Source organism: Astatotilapia calliptera, chromosome 18 (assembly GCF_900246225.1).
Source record: "Astatotilapia calliptera chromosome 18, fAstCal1.2, whole genome shotgun sequence".
Lineage (NCBI taxonomy): Eukaryota > Metazoa > Chordata > Actinopteri > Cichliformes > Cichlidae > Astatotilapia > Astatotilapia calliptera.
In genome coordinates, this window is record NC_039319.1 from 16,733,035 (window position 1) to 16,755,343 (window position 22,309).

A 22,309-nucleotide genomic window follows, 5' to 3' on the forward strand; every position below is an offset into this window, starting at 1 on the left:
CCCCTTCACTATCTCCCCACCTTCTTGTTTAAGTTTCCTGTCTAATAACAGCAAAAATAAAAATTTTGGCATCTCGGTGAATAAGTGGCTGCATAGGCAAAGGTGTTTATTTATTGTGTCCCATCTCCGATATGCAGCCGGTAGGTAGTGTGAGAAAAAAATCGAATGGTTCCCACAAGACAGGATAAAATGTGTGGGAAGAAGCAGGTGTAGGTGCCTAAAATGTAACAATGTTGGAATTTGTGCGGCAAGAGCAGGAACGCACACACATAGACACACAAACTCACACATAATATTAATGCGGAAAAAAGCATTCTAAATGTGTTATTTTATATGTTCTTCACAGAAAATAAGTCAAAGGTAAAGACTCTGGGGTTGAAAGACTAATAAATCATATTTTTTTCTTTTGGTAAATGTTGAAACGGGTCCCAAAAGACACACAAGAATTAGTCTGAGTCCACGGTGGAGACACAGAGGCCTGACCAAAATCTGCCTTGCTTTTGCAGATGTCTGAGAAAAAGCAGAAAACAAACATGCTATATTGGTTAAATATCAACTGTGTTTTGTAGTAGTTTCCAGTGTTCTTTCGAACAGCTGTGTTAGATGCTACCCAGTCAGGATGCTGACGTTTAGAAATGTTTATATAACAAATATGTACTAAATTAAAACACAAAATAGTAGAAATAATATACCGATAGCATGGGGAATGGATTCACAGAGACCCATTACATGAAAATTTTGCCTAAATTACATAATAGCAAATAGAATTACTTTCATTGTTCTATTATTATATGCTGTATGTATGCAAAACAAATATTTCTTAGTTCACTTGAATCCAAAGAAATGTTTTTTGACCTTTTTGAACAAATTTGACCCTTTGATTGTTATTGACTGCTCACAGTCACTGTACCGTTAAATAACATTTATAAGTTTATATTACCAACAATGTCTGCATGGAGAATGCAAGCTATGTAACAACAACCCAAGACAGTGTGTTCACAAAAAATTTATTTTGCCTGCTGTAAGTCAAAAGGAGATATTTAAAACAAGAAAATAAATGTTTTATTTTGGTGTAAGCCTTTCTTTGTTGTTTCGAGCCAACTCTTATGACTCTATGCTTACATGTTGCCATGACTCACATACTTTGTTCTGCATGAGTGAAGTCTTTTAGCCCTGTTTTCTCAACACTTCTTTCAGTGTAGGAAATGTGTTGAAAGGATGCCTTCTTTGTCTTGGATATAAGTGAGATACTCACAGTAATAAATAACTCCTTCAGTCAGCAGGATGAACTTTCTTGTCGACCTGGGATGTGCAGCAAAAAGTCAAACTTTGGACAGAGGTCTGCGACTCCCTCTCTGCAGAGATGCCTGCTATTTTGGCATAGCACAATATAGCGTTCCGAAAAAATGGAATTACATCAAACTTATCACCTGTTTTAAGTCATGCATAGAGAAAGAGTGTGCTTAACATGTACCGTGGCTAAGCTTTTGTTTTTGTAAGTAATCAAGTACTTTTTTTGTCCATTTGCCAACCCTATGTTTAATTCTAATTCAATCAGCAGGTCCATATGTTGCAGCTTTTTTCTCTTTCAAGAATGGGGCCTATGAGGCTGTTTCATTAATCATGCCTTTAAGTCAGCTCTCCCACCACTGTCCAGCAGACTCATTAGCTGAATCTGAGATGTGGTAGTCATAAATTGTGCTGGGTGGGTAGGCAATGGTATGTGACAGCCATGGGAGGAATTATAAGCTAGGTGATCCTATTGTTAAAAGAGAGCATGGTTACCTCCAAGAGAGGGATGTAGAGGCTGGAAGAGAGACGTTAGGTGTCAACAGACCCCAGTACCCGATTCTCAGCGCAGGTTGGTTAGTAGTAGGACACTGACAGTGGGAGATGAATGGGAGGGAATTATCTACTCACTCGGTCAGATAATTGCTCCATTTGGCCCTGAGTTAGAGAATAGCTTCTAATTAGCTCCCTGCAGTCCCCTAGACCTTCACTCCTCCCCCAAAAGTAAACACTCTCACACATGTTGGATATTTAACCAACTGGGTCACTTTGATGAAACCTACAAAGATGCAACCTCCTCAGCCACTTGGCAACATGTCAAATTTAAATGATTTTCCACTTCTTAAAAAAGTGAGGTTATTTGTTACTTACAACTGATTACCAGTTTGGTGCAGGTTTACTTCCACAGTAACAGAATCCGATAGGTGTGAATGATTTGCAGCTCTGCAATCTCATCTGCATATATGGGAAATGTGTCAACAAGGTGCCAAGTGATATCAAGTAAAATAAAAAGCTTTCTTTGCTTTAAAAGGACTAGTTTAGGGTAATGCTCAGAATTTGGTGTTTATATCATATACTGCAGAAAGCCATTTTCAGGTGCTCCCTTATTCACAACAGGTCCGCACAGCGGGCAGCTATGCATATTTGATTTTGCATATTTATTTATTTATTTAATATACTGGATGCCCTTCCTGAAACAACCCCCAGGGGAGGATCTCTTGCTGGTTAGGTAAATGTGTAAACTACTACACTGTAGATTCCATTTATATCGTTATGGTAAATGTGAAGCTAGCCAGCAGCCAGTTAGCTGTAAAAGAAAATGTTGCACTGGCCAAACCCGGCTCCACCCTCCAAATTAAAAAACTAAATAAAAAAATCTGCATGCCAGTACCAGTAAAACTCACCAATTACTAGCTTTTATCTTATTTGCACAATCCTTATAAAACCATGTAGAAATAACTTCTGGTCTGAGTCAGATACTGAGTCATCCACTGTCTTAATTTTAGATTTTCTCATCAAACCAGAAAGTATTTTCCTCTAATGGTGAACTAGAAGAAACCTCACTTCTGCTCAAATATAATTCAAAATTAATCACCCTTACTATGGAGCTATTTTTTCGTCACCATTAGCTATTGTCTGTGATATGCATACACCTATCCTCTTCCGTTCAGCTGAAAGATTTAGAAAGAAAAACAAATCAAATTTGCTACAACAAACTTGCATGACCTTTTGGGCTGTTATCACATTTACAACCGCTGAATGGCTGTTTTCACCATCAGCGGGAGGCCATTTACAACTGAACTTCTCTAATTAGCATTCTGTTTATTTCTTCTCACAGTTCAAGAGCAACAAACCTCGCCCATTTCCTCCTGTTGTTGATAGGATCCATAAACCCACAGTCTCATCAGTAGTCTAGGCTTTACACTACAACCACAGTCTTCTTCAATATTTGTTGCTCTGTGATTCAATACATCTCACTAAATCCTGACCTCTGTTGAAAGTTGATGAATATCTTTGTGTGAATTCAGATCCCTTGCTTAACCCTTCGCAAATCTCAAATCTTGATTTAAAGACATTTTAAAGCAGAGGAAATAAAAGTCATTCAGAGGGCCATTTGGGACTTCTGTGGGGAAGATAACCTCAAGCGCTGCTGCAGTAGAAGGCGGTGACAGCTTTAGTGCACATGCCTGTGTCCCTGTGAGTGGACTGCGTAGGGACCTCTGACATGTGCAAGCCTGCAGAGTAGCCCAGTTTTGTGCTGCTGCTGCTGCTGCTAGGGTTGAGTGGGGTTAAAGTGGGTGATGATAGCTTCAAGGATTAAAAAGTCAGGAAGGGTTTATAGCACTGTGATAACCACCCTGACAACTTCTCCTGTTAGCTTGAGATGTAATATGGACACCATGCCACGAGAGGCATGATGTGAGTGGGACACTACATCAAATGTAGACATGCTACATTAGACAGACTATGACATTAACACTGTCACTGATGCACCGAGTGCTCTCAAAATGGTTAAACCAGGCTTTGTATTCATGAATTTCTCATGACAGTCTCAATTTCAGGTTCATATTTTTATATTTGTGGAGGTCCATCTCATCTGTCAAATGTTTATTTGAAGTGACTTCAGATATCTCAGGGTAACACGGGAACTACGGGCTTCGGCGATTTCTTTGGCAAATGGGTGGAGATAATGGGGAAAGCACCCTGGGAAAATAAACTGCTGCCAATGATCCTTGTGTGCAACAAAATCCCTTCTCAAACTCCACTGTTTATGGATGTTGGGATTTCTTTCTGCAAGTGTGAAATATTTTTTACCGAGGTCATGTGACTGCTTATTAAAGCAAAGATGGCTTTAAGGCAGGGAAACAACAAAATGCTTTGCTCATTGCCAAAGCTGACATAATTGTCCCAATTTGTGAGTTTAGCAGACATGTTCAATTGCAGGCAAGGATTCACTTCTGACTACAATTAATGAGGGTTCGGCAGTGGTCCTTAGAGACAGGGGGATATCATTAAGTCATTAGTATTGTTTGACAACTAGGAATTTATCACTTTTCCTTTGGAGGACAGTTGGAGTAAATAGGGGGTGAAAAGAACATAAAGACTTAATATGCCTTTAGATAGGAAAAGTGTAGTTACCTGTATTGATAACATTTTCAAGTCAGATATTGTGAGCATGTGCAAAACTCTGGATAAAAATTAAAATAAAATTAAAACATTAGCAGGACATAACCTAGTTTTGGTTGCTCAAATAAGCATAAATCATAATTTACAGAAGATATTGGTGAGTTGAGAATGTGTCACACGTCACCTGTGGGAGAATGAGTGTAGCAGAGCTCAGCAAAGTGGATGGAGCTGATAAAGCTGGATTGTCTGGCTGTAATCAGAGCCAGATGTGGTCAAGCCCCCACCACGGTGGTCCAACCACATCTGCTGTGTCAGAGGGACAGGAGAGGGGGGGAGGGGGGCACAGCTGGATGACCTCTAACCTAAAGAAGGGAACCACGAGCCTAGGTTGACAGCTGCCATGGATGAGGCAGGCGACCTGCTATCATATCCGTTGTTTGCGTGTTTTATGAAAATTTCACTTCAACGGTGATACTTTAAATGTCGAAGTTTAAAAAAGGACAAAAAATGAAAGGAAAAAGAAAAAGTGAAAACATGCTTCAAATGTGGACTGAATATTATGTGTAGCTTGTAAACGCACATTTTTGGCCATTATGATTTAAACTGTGTTTCCATGCCATTGTTATGGGTATATCAAGGTAGTGTCCTTTCACACTAAGTCGGCTTCCTGTTGAAATGCACATAGAAGCGTTTCTTTAAGTTTTTGTCCACTGAAGGAGTTGGGTGCAAACAGCAAGAGGAAATCTATCACTACTGCAGCTAAACTGACTGACATTATCTCCACGTTCACTCTAGCCCAGAGACGAAGGGAACTGTAGCCGGGTGATGGACAGCTTTGTGCCTGGAGCTATTAGTAGATCATGGGAGAAGCGTACCCTTCCTATTCTCAGTTCTCACTGGGAGGAGGGGGAAAAAAAGATACTGATGTGATTTAGCTTACACGACCACATTGCTGCTGAGGTTAGCCATTTGTTCCATCTCCATGGAAGGTGAAATCCTACATAAGCATTCATTTGTCTGTTCATTTGTTCTTCAAGTTTCTCTCCATGTTTATCTTTCTAATATTCTGTGTGTTGATTTTCTCCACCTTTTTCCCCCTGAATAAATAATAGGCACTAATCCTCTCTGTTTTTTAATGTATTTTTTCCCTTTAGTGTGCACTGGACTTTATGTATTTTCATTGCTAAACAGTCTTACCCGTATACATGGAAAATATTTGTTGAATGTGTTTAACATGTGTCATCAGAAGCCCACAGTGTAACCCCCCATTTCAGCCAAAAAGATGACACAAATCAAGGCCTTTCATATTTGGTCTTGATTGATAAGAAGGGCAGGCAGTCAAACATAACTCCCTATACTTGAGGTCTGTGAGGTGCAGTGATAGGGGTGGGTCGTCATCACCGTGGCAGCGGGTGCTCTATCTCCTATGCCTGATGATGGAATTGCCATAAAAAAAGAGATTTATCTGTCTTCACAGCACCAGAGATGAAGGAGGTGGTCCATGAAGTATCCCCACCAAAGCCTGTCTCCTTAGTTTCACTGCTTCAGGTGCCTCATATTTCCTTCTCCGTACCCCCTCATTTTACTCCAGTCAAGGTATGCATTTATCAAGAGGAAGAGAACTAAATCATTTCTTCCACCCAAGCTAGGGGTTGGAATGCCATGGCTGATATGGCTGAACACACTTGTGCTTGAGTGTGCATGCCTCTGCTTATGTGCAGTATGTCTTGTTGCTGTTCAGGTTTTCTCTTCAGTGTGCTCTAAAGGACACTGGAGATGACTCCAGGTTAGCCAGGAATTACATATTTACATTTCAGTTTAGGATTTACAGCCTTCATTTAGAAATAATCTACAATGTGTTTGATGCATTTTGGGTTATTCAAGCCCCCCTTTATGCCTGATTAAAAGTAAAAATGTTCCAAAACTATTGGTCCCTGTTACAGTATCCCGAGTTCAAGTCTGCCCCAGGTCATTTCCTGCCACTCATCCTTCTTGTCGAAGCAGTGGAGGGCAATAATAGCAATAATAGCTTGCTGTACATGTAGAATTTCTCCATTTGCTGACGTCAAAAGTCTCAGTTCAGTACAATATCTTATTTGTCTGTCACCAGTTCTCTCGGTGCCATAATTACCAACAGTAATTGTGTAGGAACAATAGGAAGAGAAGCTCAGAAGGGGTGTGATTTTTTTCCCCTTCCTGTTATCAGGACCCAGCACTCCATTACATAAAAGCAATAACACCCAGGACTATGCTAAAAGTAACAGAAGGAGGAGGGCTTGGGGGTGGGATGTAGAAACCACATACACCTCCTTTAGAGCTCAGGTATTTCCTTCTGGGATATTCCCCTATTTTGACCTTTAATGGTAAAAGAAGAAATGGTGTTAAGCAGGGAAAAAGTGAGTGTAAAAGTTGCAGTGTCCATTAAAATGTTTCCTCCTGAGGCTCTGAGGGTTGGAGGGTAGCAAGCTACACTGACCTTTAATGGATTTGAGTGACAAGCAGTCAGCGGTGGATCAGCCAGAGAGGAGTGGCTGGAAGGAGGCTCTTTGTCCATTGTTCTCTCTGTGACGTTCCCTGCCATGCTTCAGTGAGGGCAGGTGCTTTAGGGTGTCAAAATAGGAAGACCCACGGACAGGCTTGGCTGCAGTCCATGCTCCTTTGACATATGACAAAAGCCCCAGTCTCACTTCAGTACAAAAGGGAGACCAAAAGTAAGAGCAGGTCATTTACAAAGAGCTGCTGGAGACTCTCTGTGCTGTGCTTAAACGGGAAAGGGCTGACTAACCTTTGGACCTAAATGAGAGCATTCTGGAAAGATTTTCTCATCTCCTTTTTTTTCTCTCTCTCTGTGTGTATGTTGTTGTTGTGTAACTTTGCCATGATACAGGTCACACTGATAACTGTTTCTCCATGGGAGATGGATGATATCACCATCTAATAATTGTTTTGTTTCTTTTTGACTTTCCAACAAAGAGCTTCCCTTAGTAACTTTAAAACATCGTCAGAAATCAAGTGACCAAACCACACTTTAATGGCTTGTGCATGTTTTTATTGAATCATTAAAACACATTAAAACATGGCAAAACCAACGCAAGATAAATAAATAAAAGTCACAGATAATACCAAGCCAGAACTGGACACTACCCAACTGAAGACTGCAAGAAAAAGCCAAGTTGTTATCAAAGCCCAAGTTATTATTTTCCACAAGATTTTCCTGTCAGGATGTTATGAATGTCTCCATGCTCAGTGGTCAGTGATAAATAGTGTCACTTTTGCTGTGCTGATGTCACCCGCAGCCTAAAGCCCTCTTGTCCTGTCCAGGGCAGATGGTATATATGTGTGTGTGTGTTAATTCAGCATGGTGTAGCTTTGTGCTTCCATACTTTCCACAACTGTATAAAGCCTTTAGGAGGATTTTAGCCACAGTTAACCCGCACAATCCTCACTTTTTTCAAGTATTAGAAGACTGAATGCAATTCTGTACAGAAGCAATTGGATCTATCATCATTACAGCTGCTCCAGGGGACATTATTTACACTAGTTACTACATTATTGATTGTATTTTATCCCTAGTATGTGCTATGGGAGAGTGGAATGTATTTTTGTTGGCAGTGAAAAATCCTTCCACCGCAATAATGTATGCCATGGCATTGCATTAACAAGTCTCTATGCATTGTTTGTTTTTATAGGGTATCTGGCCTTTACTTTGCATTTAGGTAATTGGGGTTAGGTTTCCTGCTGTGTAAAGAAAGACATGGGAGGAATGTGAGCATTTCACTGATGCACTGTGGAGGACAGTCACATAAAGCATGTTGAATGGAGATTTCAGTGGATCATGTCACTGCCTTCAAACCGATCTGCTAACTTTGTGCGCTCTAATTGTGGGAAAGGAGTAAAGGTGTATTATCATTACTGTAGCATTAGTAACAAGAAATCCCCTAGAACCCACTTTTAAGTCTTCTGTCCTTTTGAGATAGTGCATTAGTTATGTAAACTCCAAAGAAACAGAGGGGAATCTAATGTGTGCGCATGCATGGAAGTGAATATTCCAGGATTCCTTTTCCTTATTTTCCTCTTAACGTTATCTCTTCTCTCAGTGCCAGCGAGATTGCAGGCTGAGTAACTTTTCCCGATGCCATGGGAGTCTGCGGCTATTGTTCTAGGCCCTGACGGCAGCATAGCTGTCGTTGATGGACAACACCACTGATTTGCCTGTGTTTCCTGTGCAGACCCAGACAGAGCACACAGTTTGCTTCGCTGGCCTTATCATACAGGTCACAGTGCCAAGAGAGAAGGGGAAAAAAAAAGGGGGGGGGGGGGGGGAGTCGGGGGAGTATTAAGAGCAAGAAGAGGGTTTTTCCTTTATTCTTCTTTGCTGGACAAAAAGTCCACAGTTAGCCTGAGTTGATGGCGTATTAGTTTCAGAATATCCAATATTTATGGCAGAGCAAGTAGCTAAAACGCTGCTTTCATTATGATTCGGTTTCTCCCTGTTTGGGCACGATGAGGTGCAAGATTGTTGCTGCTGATAAGATAAGAATGTAGCAGTCGCTTTGCTGGTGAAGAAGGAGGAAATTCCTATCTGATAGGATTTTCAAATTGGATTTTGAATGGCCAGACAGGGAAGGAGAAAAAATATTTACATAAGTGACATCTCCATCAGTGGGAGCTGTAGGCATGGGCCCTGGGCAGTATTATAAACAACAGAAACACATAAAATTAAACTGCTGAAGTTTGCAAGATTAGGTGACACTTGGCTTTGGGGGATTTGCTGATGTATTTGTCATAGTTTGACTCACTTCTCTCCTTTGTCTTTTAAACTCATTTGATATATGAAGTGTATTGTTTTATGTGTTGACATGTGCTAAAAAATCCACTAACTGAACGTTTAAGGTGCAAATTGTATCAATATAATTCAATCTGATGAATTACATTCCATGCTATGATAGCATAACATGTGACGAGAATATTAACACCTAACCTGCATTTACATAAGTCTGAGCATAACTTCAACCCTGTTTTAACTTTAACAATGTCCACTAAAATACACACAGTTCTTCCTCTTTATGAAAAAATACCAAGCTATTTTCCTCACAATAGAAAAATAGAAAAAGTTTTGAATTGCTTATATTTTTGTAGTAAAAGATATTGTGCATAAAGACTCCAAAAGAGAGGGGAAAAAAAGTTTATTAACTCTAATGAAATTTTATGGTTACCCATCAACTGCACTGACGCTGGAAGCACAGCCATGGAGCCACCAGCCCGCATCAGGAAGGTGAAACCTGTGTATACTCCCACATGGCCCCTGTCTACCTGGCCTTACTGTCCGCTAGCATTCACCACCCACCAAACATATCTCTTTCTTTACTCGCAGAGAAAAGGCACTTGAGTTGAGTTGTCCAGATCAGATATGCAGGATGAGGCTTGTGAAGGAAACGGGTTCAAGCATATGTGTACATGAACAAAAGCAAATTTTGTAACAAATAACAGAGGAGACACAAGGCTTCTATTGTGTCTGTTTTCTTTAGAAGTAACATTTACGCTGCGCATTATCCAAGAGTGTTCAAATGCTTCTCAGTTGCTTTGCTAAATAGCAGAAAACCACCAACAGAAGCTAAATTAAAGGCACTCAAATGTGGACCTACTTACTGGACTCTTGACCAGTTGTCAGACCCCATATGTCTGCCCAGTAGTACAGCAAATGCAAGTCAGTTATAGAAAAAGTGCATGAACAGAGGGGTCAGTGTTTTTTGAGAGTTTGCAACCTCCACACGGCAGATTGATGGCTCCCTCACAACAGCCAATGAAACACGCAGCCTGGGACTTTTATAAACTTCAGAGTGGCCAGAAACCCTGGCGCTCAATTTGAAGAAGGTGCTGTGCCAGGTGGCTCAGGAACAGAGCTGTTTGTTTCTGTGAACTGCAGGGGACTGCGGTCCTGCAAGCAGTCCCAGAGCCTTCATGTTTCCCCCGTACACCACATGCCCTATGCAATCCGCCTGTTATGAGCATGAAGTAAACAAAACATTAGGTCATCATAAATCACTGGCCAATGACATGTCTGGAACTGAGATTAGACAACCAGAGTAGAGCAGTGGAGCACAGGGAAGCCAGACTCTCCTCCTGCAGCCTGCAGCTCCTTCGCTCCTCCTCGGTCCCAATGTGTAAGATCATTATTAAAATTGCAGCTCAATTAAGATAAGACTAAATTACTTTCTCTGTCTACCTCTTTGATGTACAGGGGATTTTTCTGCTTTCTCCAGATGAAAAACAGGCAGTTTAAAAGGAGCAGGGGCAGACAATTGTTCTGGCTGTGCTTTGATGTTGGAGTTGTAGCATTGCATGGGGCTTGGATTTGATTGGAAATGTGCATGATTATTTTTACCAAGATTATTTTCAGACAAAGCTCTATTTTCAAAAGTGAATGTTACATCTCATTTGCTTCATTGCAAAGACAATTTAACCTTCTGGCAGAATTGTGCATTCACATGTGTTTGCATGTGTGTGCATGTGTGTGTGTTTCATTCCACTTTTCCTGAACTCTTCATTTTGGTGGCCAAAGGCTCTGAATGCTGAAACGTGACTTTTTTTTCTGGGTCAGCCCCTGGCTATGCTGAAGTCATGTAATTGGGCATGTTTCCTATTGCTTGTAGAGTGTGGTGTGCAGACCAGTGGGTGTAGAGTGTGGTTACAGCTCCCACGATGTTGCAAGAAGGGATAAGAAATAAAATAATAATATTTTAAACAGAAAGGAATTTAGCAACATTGGCAGTGTTTTTAAATGTTTGGTAAACAGAATGAAAAATTAAAATTAGATTTTTTTATGCAATTACTAATGTTTTATCATAAATAAACACCCATTTGCGCGATGGAACAATTATAATGTTTCTCTATAATCAATTGAAGCATTCGGCCACTCAGTCTATTGTTCGCCCTTGTTCTCTTTGTCGTAAAGTTAACATATTTGCCTGACTTCTCACTGTAAACACAAAGGCCGAAACATCAGAGGCCCATGAACTGGGGATGTTTATATGAGCTGAGAACCTGGAGATGGAACAGAGATATGAGTGCTGATCTGTGAAAGGAACCACCGCTGTATCGCTGTTGCTCGCCATCACACACAAACACCATCTGGCTGTCTCTCACCGCACAGAGAAAGCCTCACACCTGCGCACATAACAGAAATTCATGGAAAACCACTGGCAATATTTGAATTTGTCCAAGCAGTTGGCAGTGCCTTTTGAGTGTCAAGTTCTGACTTTTGGGGTATGTTAGGTGTTTTCTAAAGTCAATACTAAGAATGAGAGAAAGCAGAAAGCCTTCGCCCCTGCTCCTACATATATGTAGCACATTATATATGTGTGCATGCGTGCGTGCGTGTGTGAGTTAATTTTCTTAAATTATCATACTCACCCCTGTGTTTCTATTTCGAATTCTGCTTGTAGCACAACCAAGAATGAAAACGGAGAAAGGATTACTTAAAAAAGAAAATTGTTAACTGGCTGAAAAGTAAACAACTGACTGCTGAAACGGACCGTCGGGAGGAAGGCTTTCCTTCTCAGAGGTCAGAGGGCAGTTTGTCCGCTTGACACAAACTCAGACAGCTGACATTTGCACTACATTTCGAATCACTGTACACTTCAAATGTAAGAGCATCGCATTTTCCACAGATGGGTATATCGTATTACGAATTTTGCAAGAATGTGTGAGAATGATGGAAGTTTACTTTGTGATTGTAAAACGTTTCATTGTTCTCTGTCTTCTAATATTTCAATTGACTTGCTTCAGGTCACAAATTACATGAATAATGGAGGCAATAGAGCCACTGTTGATGAAACTTCAAATTTGTCCTCATCAGTTACTCTTTTCAATGGTAGCAATTTGTTTTTACTTGCCTGTGTTTGACTGTGTGTGTGTCAGTGTGTGTGTGTCTGGAGGGGGGTGCAGGTAAATCCCTGCTTCCTACTATTCTGGTTGGAGATGTAACAGGAAGCAGCATGTGTGAGTGCAAGCCTGTCTCTTGAGCACAGCCACACCAATGGGTCAGCACATACACTCTCTCTCTCTCTCTCTCTCTCTCTCTCTCACACACACACACACACACACACACACACACACACACACACACACACACACACACACACACACACACACACACAGAGTTAGTGAAACATTGTGTTGTATACTTTTTTTTTAAATGCTATTTTGACAATTGCTGTTTCTGACCTGAAGGGAAATTCATTAATAAGATCAAAAAAAACATTTAAAGCTTGATTATGTTTCAAGCTTCAAATTGTGTTTAATCATGATGCCAGCTATCATCACATAAATAGGAGGAATACAGCCGTGCAATTACTGAGTGACTGAAATAAATCCAATGATTACTCTAAACCTCATTTGCCTAAACATCACTTAACAAATCTGTCAGCAATATTAAAAAGGCAGGAAGGACTGAGGATAAGAGGGAGGAAAGAGTGGCGTGAGATTTTCCCTAATTACATGTGTTATTGTTGACATTCTGATTAGCTGTAGTAGCTCTGAATTGTCAGCACTTTTTAATCAGATAATTTCATGACCTGTTGACCACCATGTAGGCCATGACTGAGAGAAGCAATATGCTATCAGATATTTTCATCTCTGACTCGATACATTATATTGGATTAGTGTAACCTCAGGGGCGCAGAGCTGTTGTCAGCATTGTAGTCTTTTTGATTTTAAGATTTTATCTGAAGATATAGCAAAGACCCTTTATAAGACCGTAGCAGACAATTTGGATTGCCATGCGTTTTTTACAAAAACAAACTCTGAATTAATTATTACACACATACTGAATATTACAGAAGAGCGCACTCTGCCAAAGTCTAAATGGCAAAATGATGGTTTAAAACCATGCACTGATTTACCTCTTTAGTCACATGTTTTCCTCAGTGATCTACCTCCTGTGTGTGTGAAGCCACGCTCCTATTTCTATTTTAAGAGAGATAGCTTTTACTCTGAAACCTAATTCATCACTGTCTCTGCCTCAGTTGGTGTTACAATCCTTTTTCTTCCATGGAAGTACTATAGAAGAGGTGGAGTCGCGAGTGTGTTTGAAAGAATCACTTCCAGGACTGTCCTTTTTGTGTGTGTTTTTTTTTGTTTTTTTGGTCACCCACCCACCTTCCTGAGTTTAAAAGATGTGAGGAAAAGGTAGGAGTCTGGAGAAAACAAATGAAATGTGTGTATTTGGACTGATCAACTGAAAAGAAAATAAATATTTTAATCGGCATTTCTTGAAAATAATAGTTATATTAACCTTCAATTATTTTTGGAATGTCATGAGCAAATTTATTTCAAGAAAATAGCGTTGACCTTTGTTTTTCGGTGTCTTTTTATTTTCCAAGTTTCAGTTTCTTTAATTCAATTATTTTTGACTGGTAAAATGTATTCAGTAAATGAACAAAAATATATATAAGGAAAACTACGTTTGCCTTTTATAAACTATATTTTATTCAAATATTCCGATATATTAGTTCAGTTCTCATGATAAAAACAAATATTGTAGAGTCATAATAAAAACAGTTGAAAGATTCCGTTTGATATATATGTATCTATCTATCTATCTATCTATCTATCTATCTATCTATCTATCTATCTATCTATCTATCTATCTATCTATCTATCTATCTATATATATATATATATATATGTGTGTGTGTGTGTGTGTGTGTGTACGTGTACATATATATATGTGTACATATATATATATCGGACTTACAGCAGTTTAAGTCTCCTGGCCGTGTTTTCATAGCTCAGTGGCCGCCTTGCGCCATAAATGAGAAGAGACCCGCGAAAGACACAGACAACTGCTACTGTGGCTCAAATAGCAGTAGCTCGACAGCTTTGAAGTGTCCCTCTCTTGACACAATGTTACGAAGTTCAAGTTGGTGCATTTTACTGCCTGCCATCAGAAACACTGCAACCGAATCCGTTCTTCACAAGAAAACTTTTTTTTTTCTTTTAGCTAAGAATTGTTTAAGTATGCAGGTATACATGTATGAGCGTCGTATTCACCCCTTGTAAATATAAGGCCTGGTTTGTTTGTTAACAGACCGTTGAGAACTTCTTAGATAAATATTGTTAATTTTAAAATTGTGTAAACCGCTTTGTTATAACGTTTCAACTCCATATATATATATATATATATATATATATATATATATATATATATATATATATATATATATATATATATATATATATATATATATATGACTTCTTTAAAAACACATTAATTTTCATCATAACCTGCACATGGCACATGGCAATAAATCAATGCAATGCTCCACTTTTGATTAGGACGTTCAAGTACTCGGTGTCTAAAATGTGCTATAATTAGAAACCGCAGGCCTGAGCGGCAGAAAAGCATGTTTTGTGTAACTTGAAGGCAAGTCTGTTCGTTTTTTAGGTATTTCGCCAGGGCTGTCGGGTTATTCGCAGGTCGGCCGTTTCCCAACGGTATGAATTCACAGTACTCCATTATCCCACCCTTCCAGTGGTTATGAAGTCTGCACAAGTACATTTCTTTTTTTATTTGAGGATGCTTTACGATTTCAGGATCATTATTTAATTCAGAAGCTTTGTTTACAGCTCGCTACTCGGCCTGTTTTGACAAAGCGGGGTGAATCATTTCTTTGAAAATTATCATTTGTCTCGAAAATGAGACGTGCAGGATGAGAGGCTGCATGCGGCGGTTATTTTTCCCTCAGAAAGACAAGTGTTGGACCTCCAACCTTTCACTCTTTTGGCCGCAGAGCAGACAGAATTTGAGTCTATGGGCTCCTAATTAGAAACAGATGGCGCTTGTAGCAACCGAGAGCTAAAACACAGCATTTTCCATACTGGGCTGTGCTCACTCAGCCATACAGGTGCACAAAGTCTGCAGGGGCTCGCTGAGCCTTTACCTCATTTACTTTCTCCTTTTCTGCCCTCCCCCCTTTAAACCCAGCGGAACAGGGGGGAACAACTAAAAAAAAAGAAGAAAAAAAGGTGCATATCCGAAATTACGCATTAGTATATTCCTGTTTGCAGGTAGTGTTAGGAGGAAAAAGTTCAGTCAAGGTAGACCTACTTTACGCTTTATACACAGCTGGTCGCAGTCAAGGCCAACGTAATAATCCAGTATTTAAATAGTAGTTGGTTCATGAGTTATAAAAAACAACTGCAAATTTTATAAAGGCCACTGTTTTACGACCTTAAAAATACTATAGAGATGGCGAAAGGAAAGTGAACTGTCTTTTGTCCTGGTAAAATATCCGTGTTTATATCAAAGAAAACTTCAAACTTTTATCCACAGCCATAACAAGTTATGATAAAACAAAATATAAACCTCTAATCTGCCATTCTGCCATCACATTGACTGAGACAAGTCAAATCTAAAGCTGGAGTGAAGCTTTGCCTCTGACTTGCTACCTGCATGCGCATCACTGTTTTTCGTTAGCTGTAATCTATACATTGAGGAGAATATATTATGTAATGTTGTTGCATATATAAATATGCAACAATATATATATTGTTGCATATATATATACATATATATATATATATATATATATATATATATATATATATATATATATATATATATATATATATATATAACTCGTATATCAGTTGTTTACTTCTTAGGTGCATTTGTTGAACTTTGACCTGACCCACAAACAAAACCTCCCGCTTATGGACGCCGTAGTGTGTCAGTCAAACCTATGAAACATAAATTACGACCAAGCTGTATTTGACAAAAATCATACTCTATAATATATTTCAAAAGAGGAAGCTCGTGTAACACGACTTTTATCTGCTTTCAAATCAACGATGTAACATATTTAATTTTTTTTTAATTCTTTATTGTTATATTAAAGACAGGACCAGCACTGACTCTTTTATCTTTGCTAGATGACCCAAAGCAGTGAGGGATGTTGTGCATTTTCAGGAATGTAGCGGAACGTTTCAGGGAGAAGCAGACTAAAGCCTCTACACAGACTCAGACAGTAGTCTCCAAATGTCTGCTTGTTAGGGAGCCATAAAAAGACGTGCCATGTTTAATGACAATGAGCTCTGAGCAACATCTGATTAGAGTGTTTTGCTGTGAGAAATAACGGTCACAGCCATCTCTACTGTAGGTGGAAATATAGCTGTAAGCAAATGAATAAGAAAAAAAAATTCATTCTAGTCCTTCCTTCGAAAAAGGAAATGAAGGCGAAATTTAATTTGTACCTATTTTGCTGTGGGAACCCTCGGGATGGATGAAAGCCCCCGGGCCCCACGTAGGAAACTTCCAGCATGCTGCTGATTCCCCTGCAGTATCATTCTAGTACCACCTATAATCTTTTTCTTTTCTTTTTTTTTGTGGCATGCCTAAATTCTGCACATTTGAAAGTCGTTTCTGAAACATTTTGTTCACCATGTTTACAGTTTTAAGCAATCGAAATCATATGGGATAAACCAAACTAACTCATCATCCTCTCCCTCTCTCTCTTTCTCTTGCTCTCTTTGTATGTGCTATGTCCTGTTATATTGTTGATGGTGCTCTGGCGACCGACATCCTCCTCATTGACCCCCGTCTCCCTCTCTGCCTTTTCCGTCTCATGAAAAACGATTCCAGCTCTCTGATTGAATTTTATTCCTTCCTGACCTGGTCCATTCTGTGAGAGCGCCATCAATCTTTTGACTAACACGACGTTTGTTTATTAGGCCTACACTTGAGAAACTATCTAATGACTTTTATGAGCCTGATTATGGTGCAATCGGAGACCCGGAAGACGCACATAAGCAGGCTTTTGTGCTAAGTTGGACTTCTATTCATAAAAATATAAACATGCTTTAAGGCCTCATATTATATTCACGTGGCATGCAGTTATTTTGTTCTATTATCCTTCATGTTGATCTAAAGGACTGCAGCTGCCGAAAGAAAAAGATCCAAACCATTTTCCATTTTAGAAACTGGGTTTTAAAACATGCAATAAGAATTGTCGTCAGTCACGGAGTTGTAGACGCGTTGTCCTCCGTTTCTGTTCAGTGGGAAACTATTTTATAGAAATCCTCTAAATTATCCTCAAAAAGTAAGTAAAACGGCGTTAACAGAAACTCGAGTAGAAAATCTGTACTGTAGCTTATTACAAGTTATTTGCCAGCTAAAGGCTATCATTCCTGTTTCATTAAACCATATATATATATATATATATATATATATATATATATATATATATATATATATATATATATATATATATATAGTACCACCTATAATTGCTATATATATATATATATATATATATATATATGGTGAGATGCCTTTATTATTATTATTATTATTATTATTGTTGTTGTTGTTATTATTGTTGTTGTTATGCAAACTGTAGATCTTTATCAAGGCTATTTCATAAAAGGCTACTAAAGTAGAAAAATATTTAAAATAAATTTGTCTGCATTTAATAAATATAACTCGCAATAAATTATAAAGTCAAATAAGATAAAATGACGCTTTAATCATAAATTAGAGCAGTGGGATACCTTTTTTTTTTTACCTTTTTAAAGGAAATTCGTGAGCTGCATTTTAAAGCATGTAAGCGACTCTTACCATTAATCCTACTAAGGAAAAACAAAACTTATGCTATTAATAAATATATATTTACATCACCTTTCAACAAGGACTACAGTAAAACCTCAATTGGACTAACTTCTACTTATTTGTCTTTAGTTAAATACCAACAACCTTTTTAAAATAGCGGTTTACATATATTGAAAAAAAAAAACCGTGACGGTTATGTTTGTCAGCGTCACGTCAGACTAGTCAGAACTCAGACATCAAAACTGAAGTGACAACGGCACTATCTTTGGCATGTGCGGTATGATATTAAGTAAGCGCTGGTATGCGCCAGTAAACACACAACGCAGTCCAAAACAAAGTTGTGCTGTGTGCAGGCTCTTTCCAGGCGCTCTGACTAAAGATCGTTTTGAGTTCTAATCATCTGTTATAAAACTCAACGCCTCTTGCTTGAGATTGAAATATATATATATATATATATATATATATATATATATATATATATATATATATATATATATATATATATATATATACATATGTATGTTGTATGAAGTACGAACAAGAAACAGTACATCCTAATATTTTTCATAATTTCTACATCTCTCATGAAGAAGATATAAGGCGACCTCCAGGGAAGTTTTACTTTTATGTGTAAATAAGGTCGTGTCCTTGCAGCAGATCACAGTACGAATATATTTAATTGTCTTTAAATTATTTGGGAAACAAAACACACACACACACACACGCACACACACACGCACACACACACGCACACACACACACGCACACACACACACGCACACACACACGCACACACACACAATTAAATGAATTAAATCCGAGGGGTCACTTCACTAAACTAACAGCTCGGGTGTAAAATATCGCGAGCCTGTTTTCAAGTCTGCAAGAAATGAGGCGTAACTTTAACTCTCATAAAATGACAATTTATTAAACAAACAAACAAATCCTTCAGAATATTTTTTTCAACAAATGAAGATTCTTTGAAATAGTACGGCGATATACACGTTCCTTTTTCTTACTTTTATAATGGAACAATTGTTTAGGACACTTAAGGCAGTTCAATTTAGAAACACTTTTTTGGTGTTTGGTCCATAATATCCGGCTACAGTTTAGAAATAAATTACTATATGCATTTTACACGTCCATGAAAAGTGACATATATTTAACACATCACATAAAGCCACAAAAGCAAAGGGAGACTTACGTGTTATTTGCAGTAACACTGTTCTTTAGAAAGATCAAGTCTTTTTTTGTTTTCTTTTCTGTTTCATATTAGTCCATGTGGGAGTGAGGGAGGCAAGGAAGGGCAACAACGCTGGATTTAACTGAACGAGTTCAAACACCGTGAGGGGGAAATACTGACCCTGTTTTTGGGCTGTTTTTGTTTTGTTGGTCAGAACTTGCTGCAGTCGTACACGAATGCTCCCGATGTGCGATAGATGGACTGGCTTGGTGGGAATGACATCTGACAGCTGCTATTCCCATTCACAGGTGAATTATTCAAGCCAATTCTTTGGGATTCAAACATCTCTCTGACCGCATGGAAGTTCTGCTGTTGTGCTGGGTAAGCTGCACCCAGATGGCCCAGGTCCCCGGCCTGGTTGAGGTACCATGAGGTCAGCCTTCCTTGGTGGGGATGGTGGCTTTCCTGCCCAGAGTTTAGATTACCGTGGGTCAGGGAGGATGAGGTGGTTGTGACTGAGTAATCTGGCAACGTTTCGTCCACGGTGGTGCTCGGTGCCAAATGGCTAGATCTGTCCCCAGCGTAGAGGCTCATGGCTTGCATGTTACAATGATAAGTTGCATTGGAGGTAGTGGAGATGGAGTTTTGGTTACAGGGTGAACTATAGACAGATGTCTGACTTGGAGAATAGTTTAAGGACAAAGACGGTGTTATACCTGTCCTGGAGGAGGCGGTGAGGCTGGAGTTGAGCTCAGTGGCCCCTTGTGGAGATCCCCGGAGGGAGGTCATGATATTGTCTACGCTGAAGCCCTGCGTCGAGGCCTGGCCGTGATGTTGGTGGTGCTCGGTACTGTCCATACCAATGGACCTATTGGAGGGGATGCTGTGGGGGCTCCCGCTGGACATGCTGCTACTGTCTGGACTCTCGATTTTGCGAACGGAGCTCAAGGAAGGCGACTCGGCCTGTGGTGGCGTGACCGCCCCGTTCTCGGTTTTTATATCCTGGATCCTCACAGGCTGGGAGCCCTGCACCGGCTGCTCCTGCTCCCGGCCCTGTTGCCTCGGCGGTATCTCCTTCTGCAGCCGCTCTTCTTTCTCTTTTAGTGCGTCCTTCTTTTTGAAACGCCGTCTCCTTCTCAAGAAGCTCCCGTTCTCAAACATGTTGTAAGAGTCTGGGTCCAAGGTCCAGTAGCTGCCTTTACCGGGCTTTTTATCATCACGGGGCACTTTAACAAAACACTCATTCAGAGACAGATTGTGTCTGATACTGTTCTGCCAGCCCTGCTTGTTGTCTCGGTAAAATGGAAATCTTTCCATGATAAACTGGTAAATCCCATTCAGGGTCACCTTTTTGTCAGGCGAGTTTTGGATAGCCATAGTGATGAGCGCAATGTAACTGTAAGGGGGTTTGACCATATCCTTGGGCTGAGGCTGGGGTGTGTAGGGTCCATACGCCCGGGCCATGCTGGCAGGGTACTGGTCATGAGCCGCGTGAGAGTACATGTTCATAGGTGCTGGCATCCCCGTGTATCCCCCAGTGGTTGCGGCCCGATAGTAGCTCGGGTCGCTGCTGATGTACGGCACGACGCCCAGTGAGTTGGGACTGGAGACGGAGTAGCGAGCCTGCATGTCTTCACTTTGATCCGGCCAAAATAACGCTCCAAAAAACGCAGAATGAGTGCTCCTCTTCTAACTCCTTTGGAGATAGTGGCGCTCAAATCACAAGACTTCGTTCCTCACTTAAAAAAAAAAAGCAAAAGAGGGAAAAGTCTTAACCGCAGTGCAACTTGTTGTGTTTAAGCTGTCCCCATCCTTGTGTCCCAATGAAACGCACACTGAAAAACTTCTGAACTTCGGACATCCGTCACTACAGAGGACTTTTGCGCAGTTAAATTCTTTCCTCCTTTTTTGCTGCCAGGGAAGCTCCGCCTACAAAAGCGCAGGAGCTGTCCAATGGGATGTCCGGGCGTGCAAAGGGAGCAGAAAGCTGCTGGCCAAACTCAGGGATTTTAGAAAGACAAAAAGAAAAAAAAAAGAAACCTAGGAGGTGTCGCTAACTCCCAGTCCGCTCCAGCCAAAGCTTCGGACACGACAGAGCAACATGTACACAGTCAGCTCATGGAGTTCATTTCCCCGCACTCTGTGGTCTACAAGACATTTAATTAAGCTGAAATGGCACAAACATGGTATTTATATTTCAAATGTAGAAGTGCAGTAACTGTCCGCTATTTTCAGTGCCAAAATATTTCTGATCCCTTTAAAACAATCACATTGTATTTAATTTACATTTTCTCCTACGGTCATCGCTCTGAAAAATAAATTATTTCATTGCAATATTTCCTTTTTGTTTTTGCAGAAAAGGCGCTGACACCAGCGAACCAAATGGTGCAATTTAACATCTTTAAAGTGCATTTGATTGGTTAAAAACATTCAACACCAGCAGTAGGTCAGTGTGAGATCAAAGCGGGAGAGAACCTCACAGTGCTGGCAGTGGGCGTTAAGTGCGACCTCATTACAGCGAGAATCAGAGACAATTTGGGCTTCAGGTGACCAGAGTTGTGAAAGTTTATTCAGGGAGAGCATTTAGGACCGGGAACCAAATGGGACGACACCTTCCATGTGTGGCTTTTCATCAAAAATATCTGAATATTTGTTGCGCGGTGATGGTGAAAGCTCATCTGGAAATTATTATCCTAAAGAAAACTGGACTGTAGAGAATAATTTTAGCATCAGCAAACAATTATTTACACGCACAGTTCTTCCGTTTCTTTACCCAGATTTAATTCTTTGTGTAATTAAAAAAAAACTCTAATGAGTTTATAATGTAAAAGGTCTGAAGCGCAAATCAGATAAATAAGACATTTTGACCAAATATAAAAAACAGTTCAATAAGTCGACCCTGAAGGGCCATAGATGTCCCCTAACTGTCAAGAGCGACGGTGCATGAAATTGTTAATGATCATTTTGAGACAAGGTTACAGTCCCAATATCGCTGTAATCCTTCGCAGGTCGTCTTAATTAAATATCCGTGCAGTGGCCTGGTTTCTCCTTACATGGACCCGGGCATGAACTTTTTCCACCGCCCTGGGCTGTTTACACAA

At 39.9% G+C, this 22,309-nt stretch overlaps 1 protein-coding gene across 1 annotated transcript; it reads right to left on the bottom strand.

Annotated features, from left to right (window-relative positions):
• Positions 1 to 18,846: 18,846 nt before the first annotated feature.
• On the bottom strand, positions 18,847 to 21,070 carry foxc1a (forkhead box C1a). The gene has a single exon (XM_026149897.1). The coding sequence runs from the start codon at positions 20,835 to 20,837 to the stop codon at positions 19,419 to 19,421; it is 1,419 nt and encodes a 472-aa protein (XP_026005682.1). The 5' UTR covers positions 20,838 to 21,070; the 3' UTR covers positions 18,847 to 19,418.
• Between the last annotated feature and the right edge of the window lie 1,239 nt (positions 21,071 to 22,309).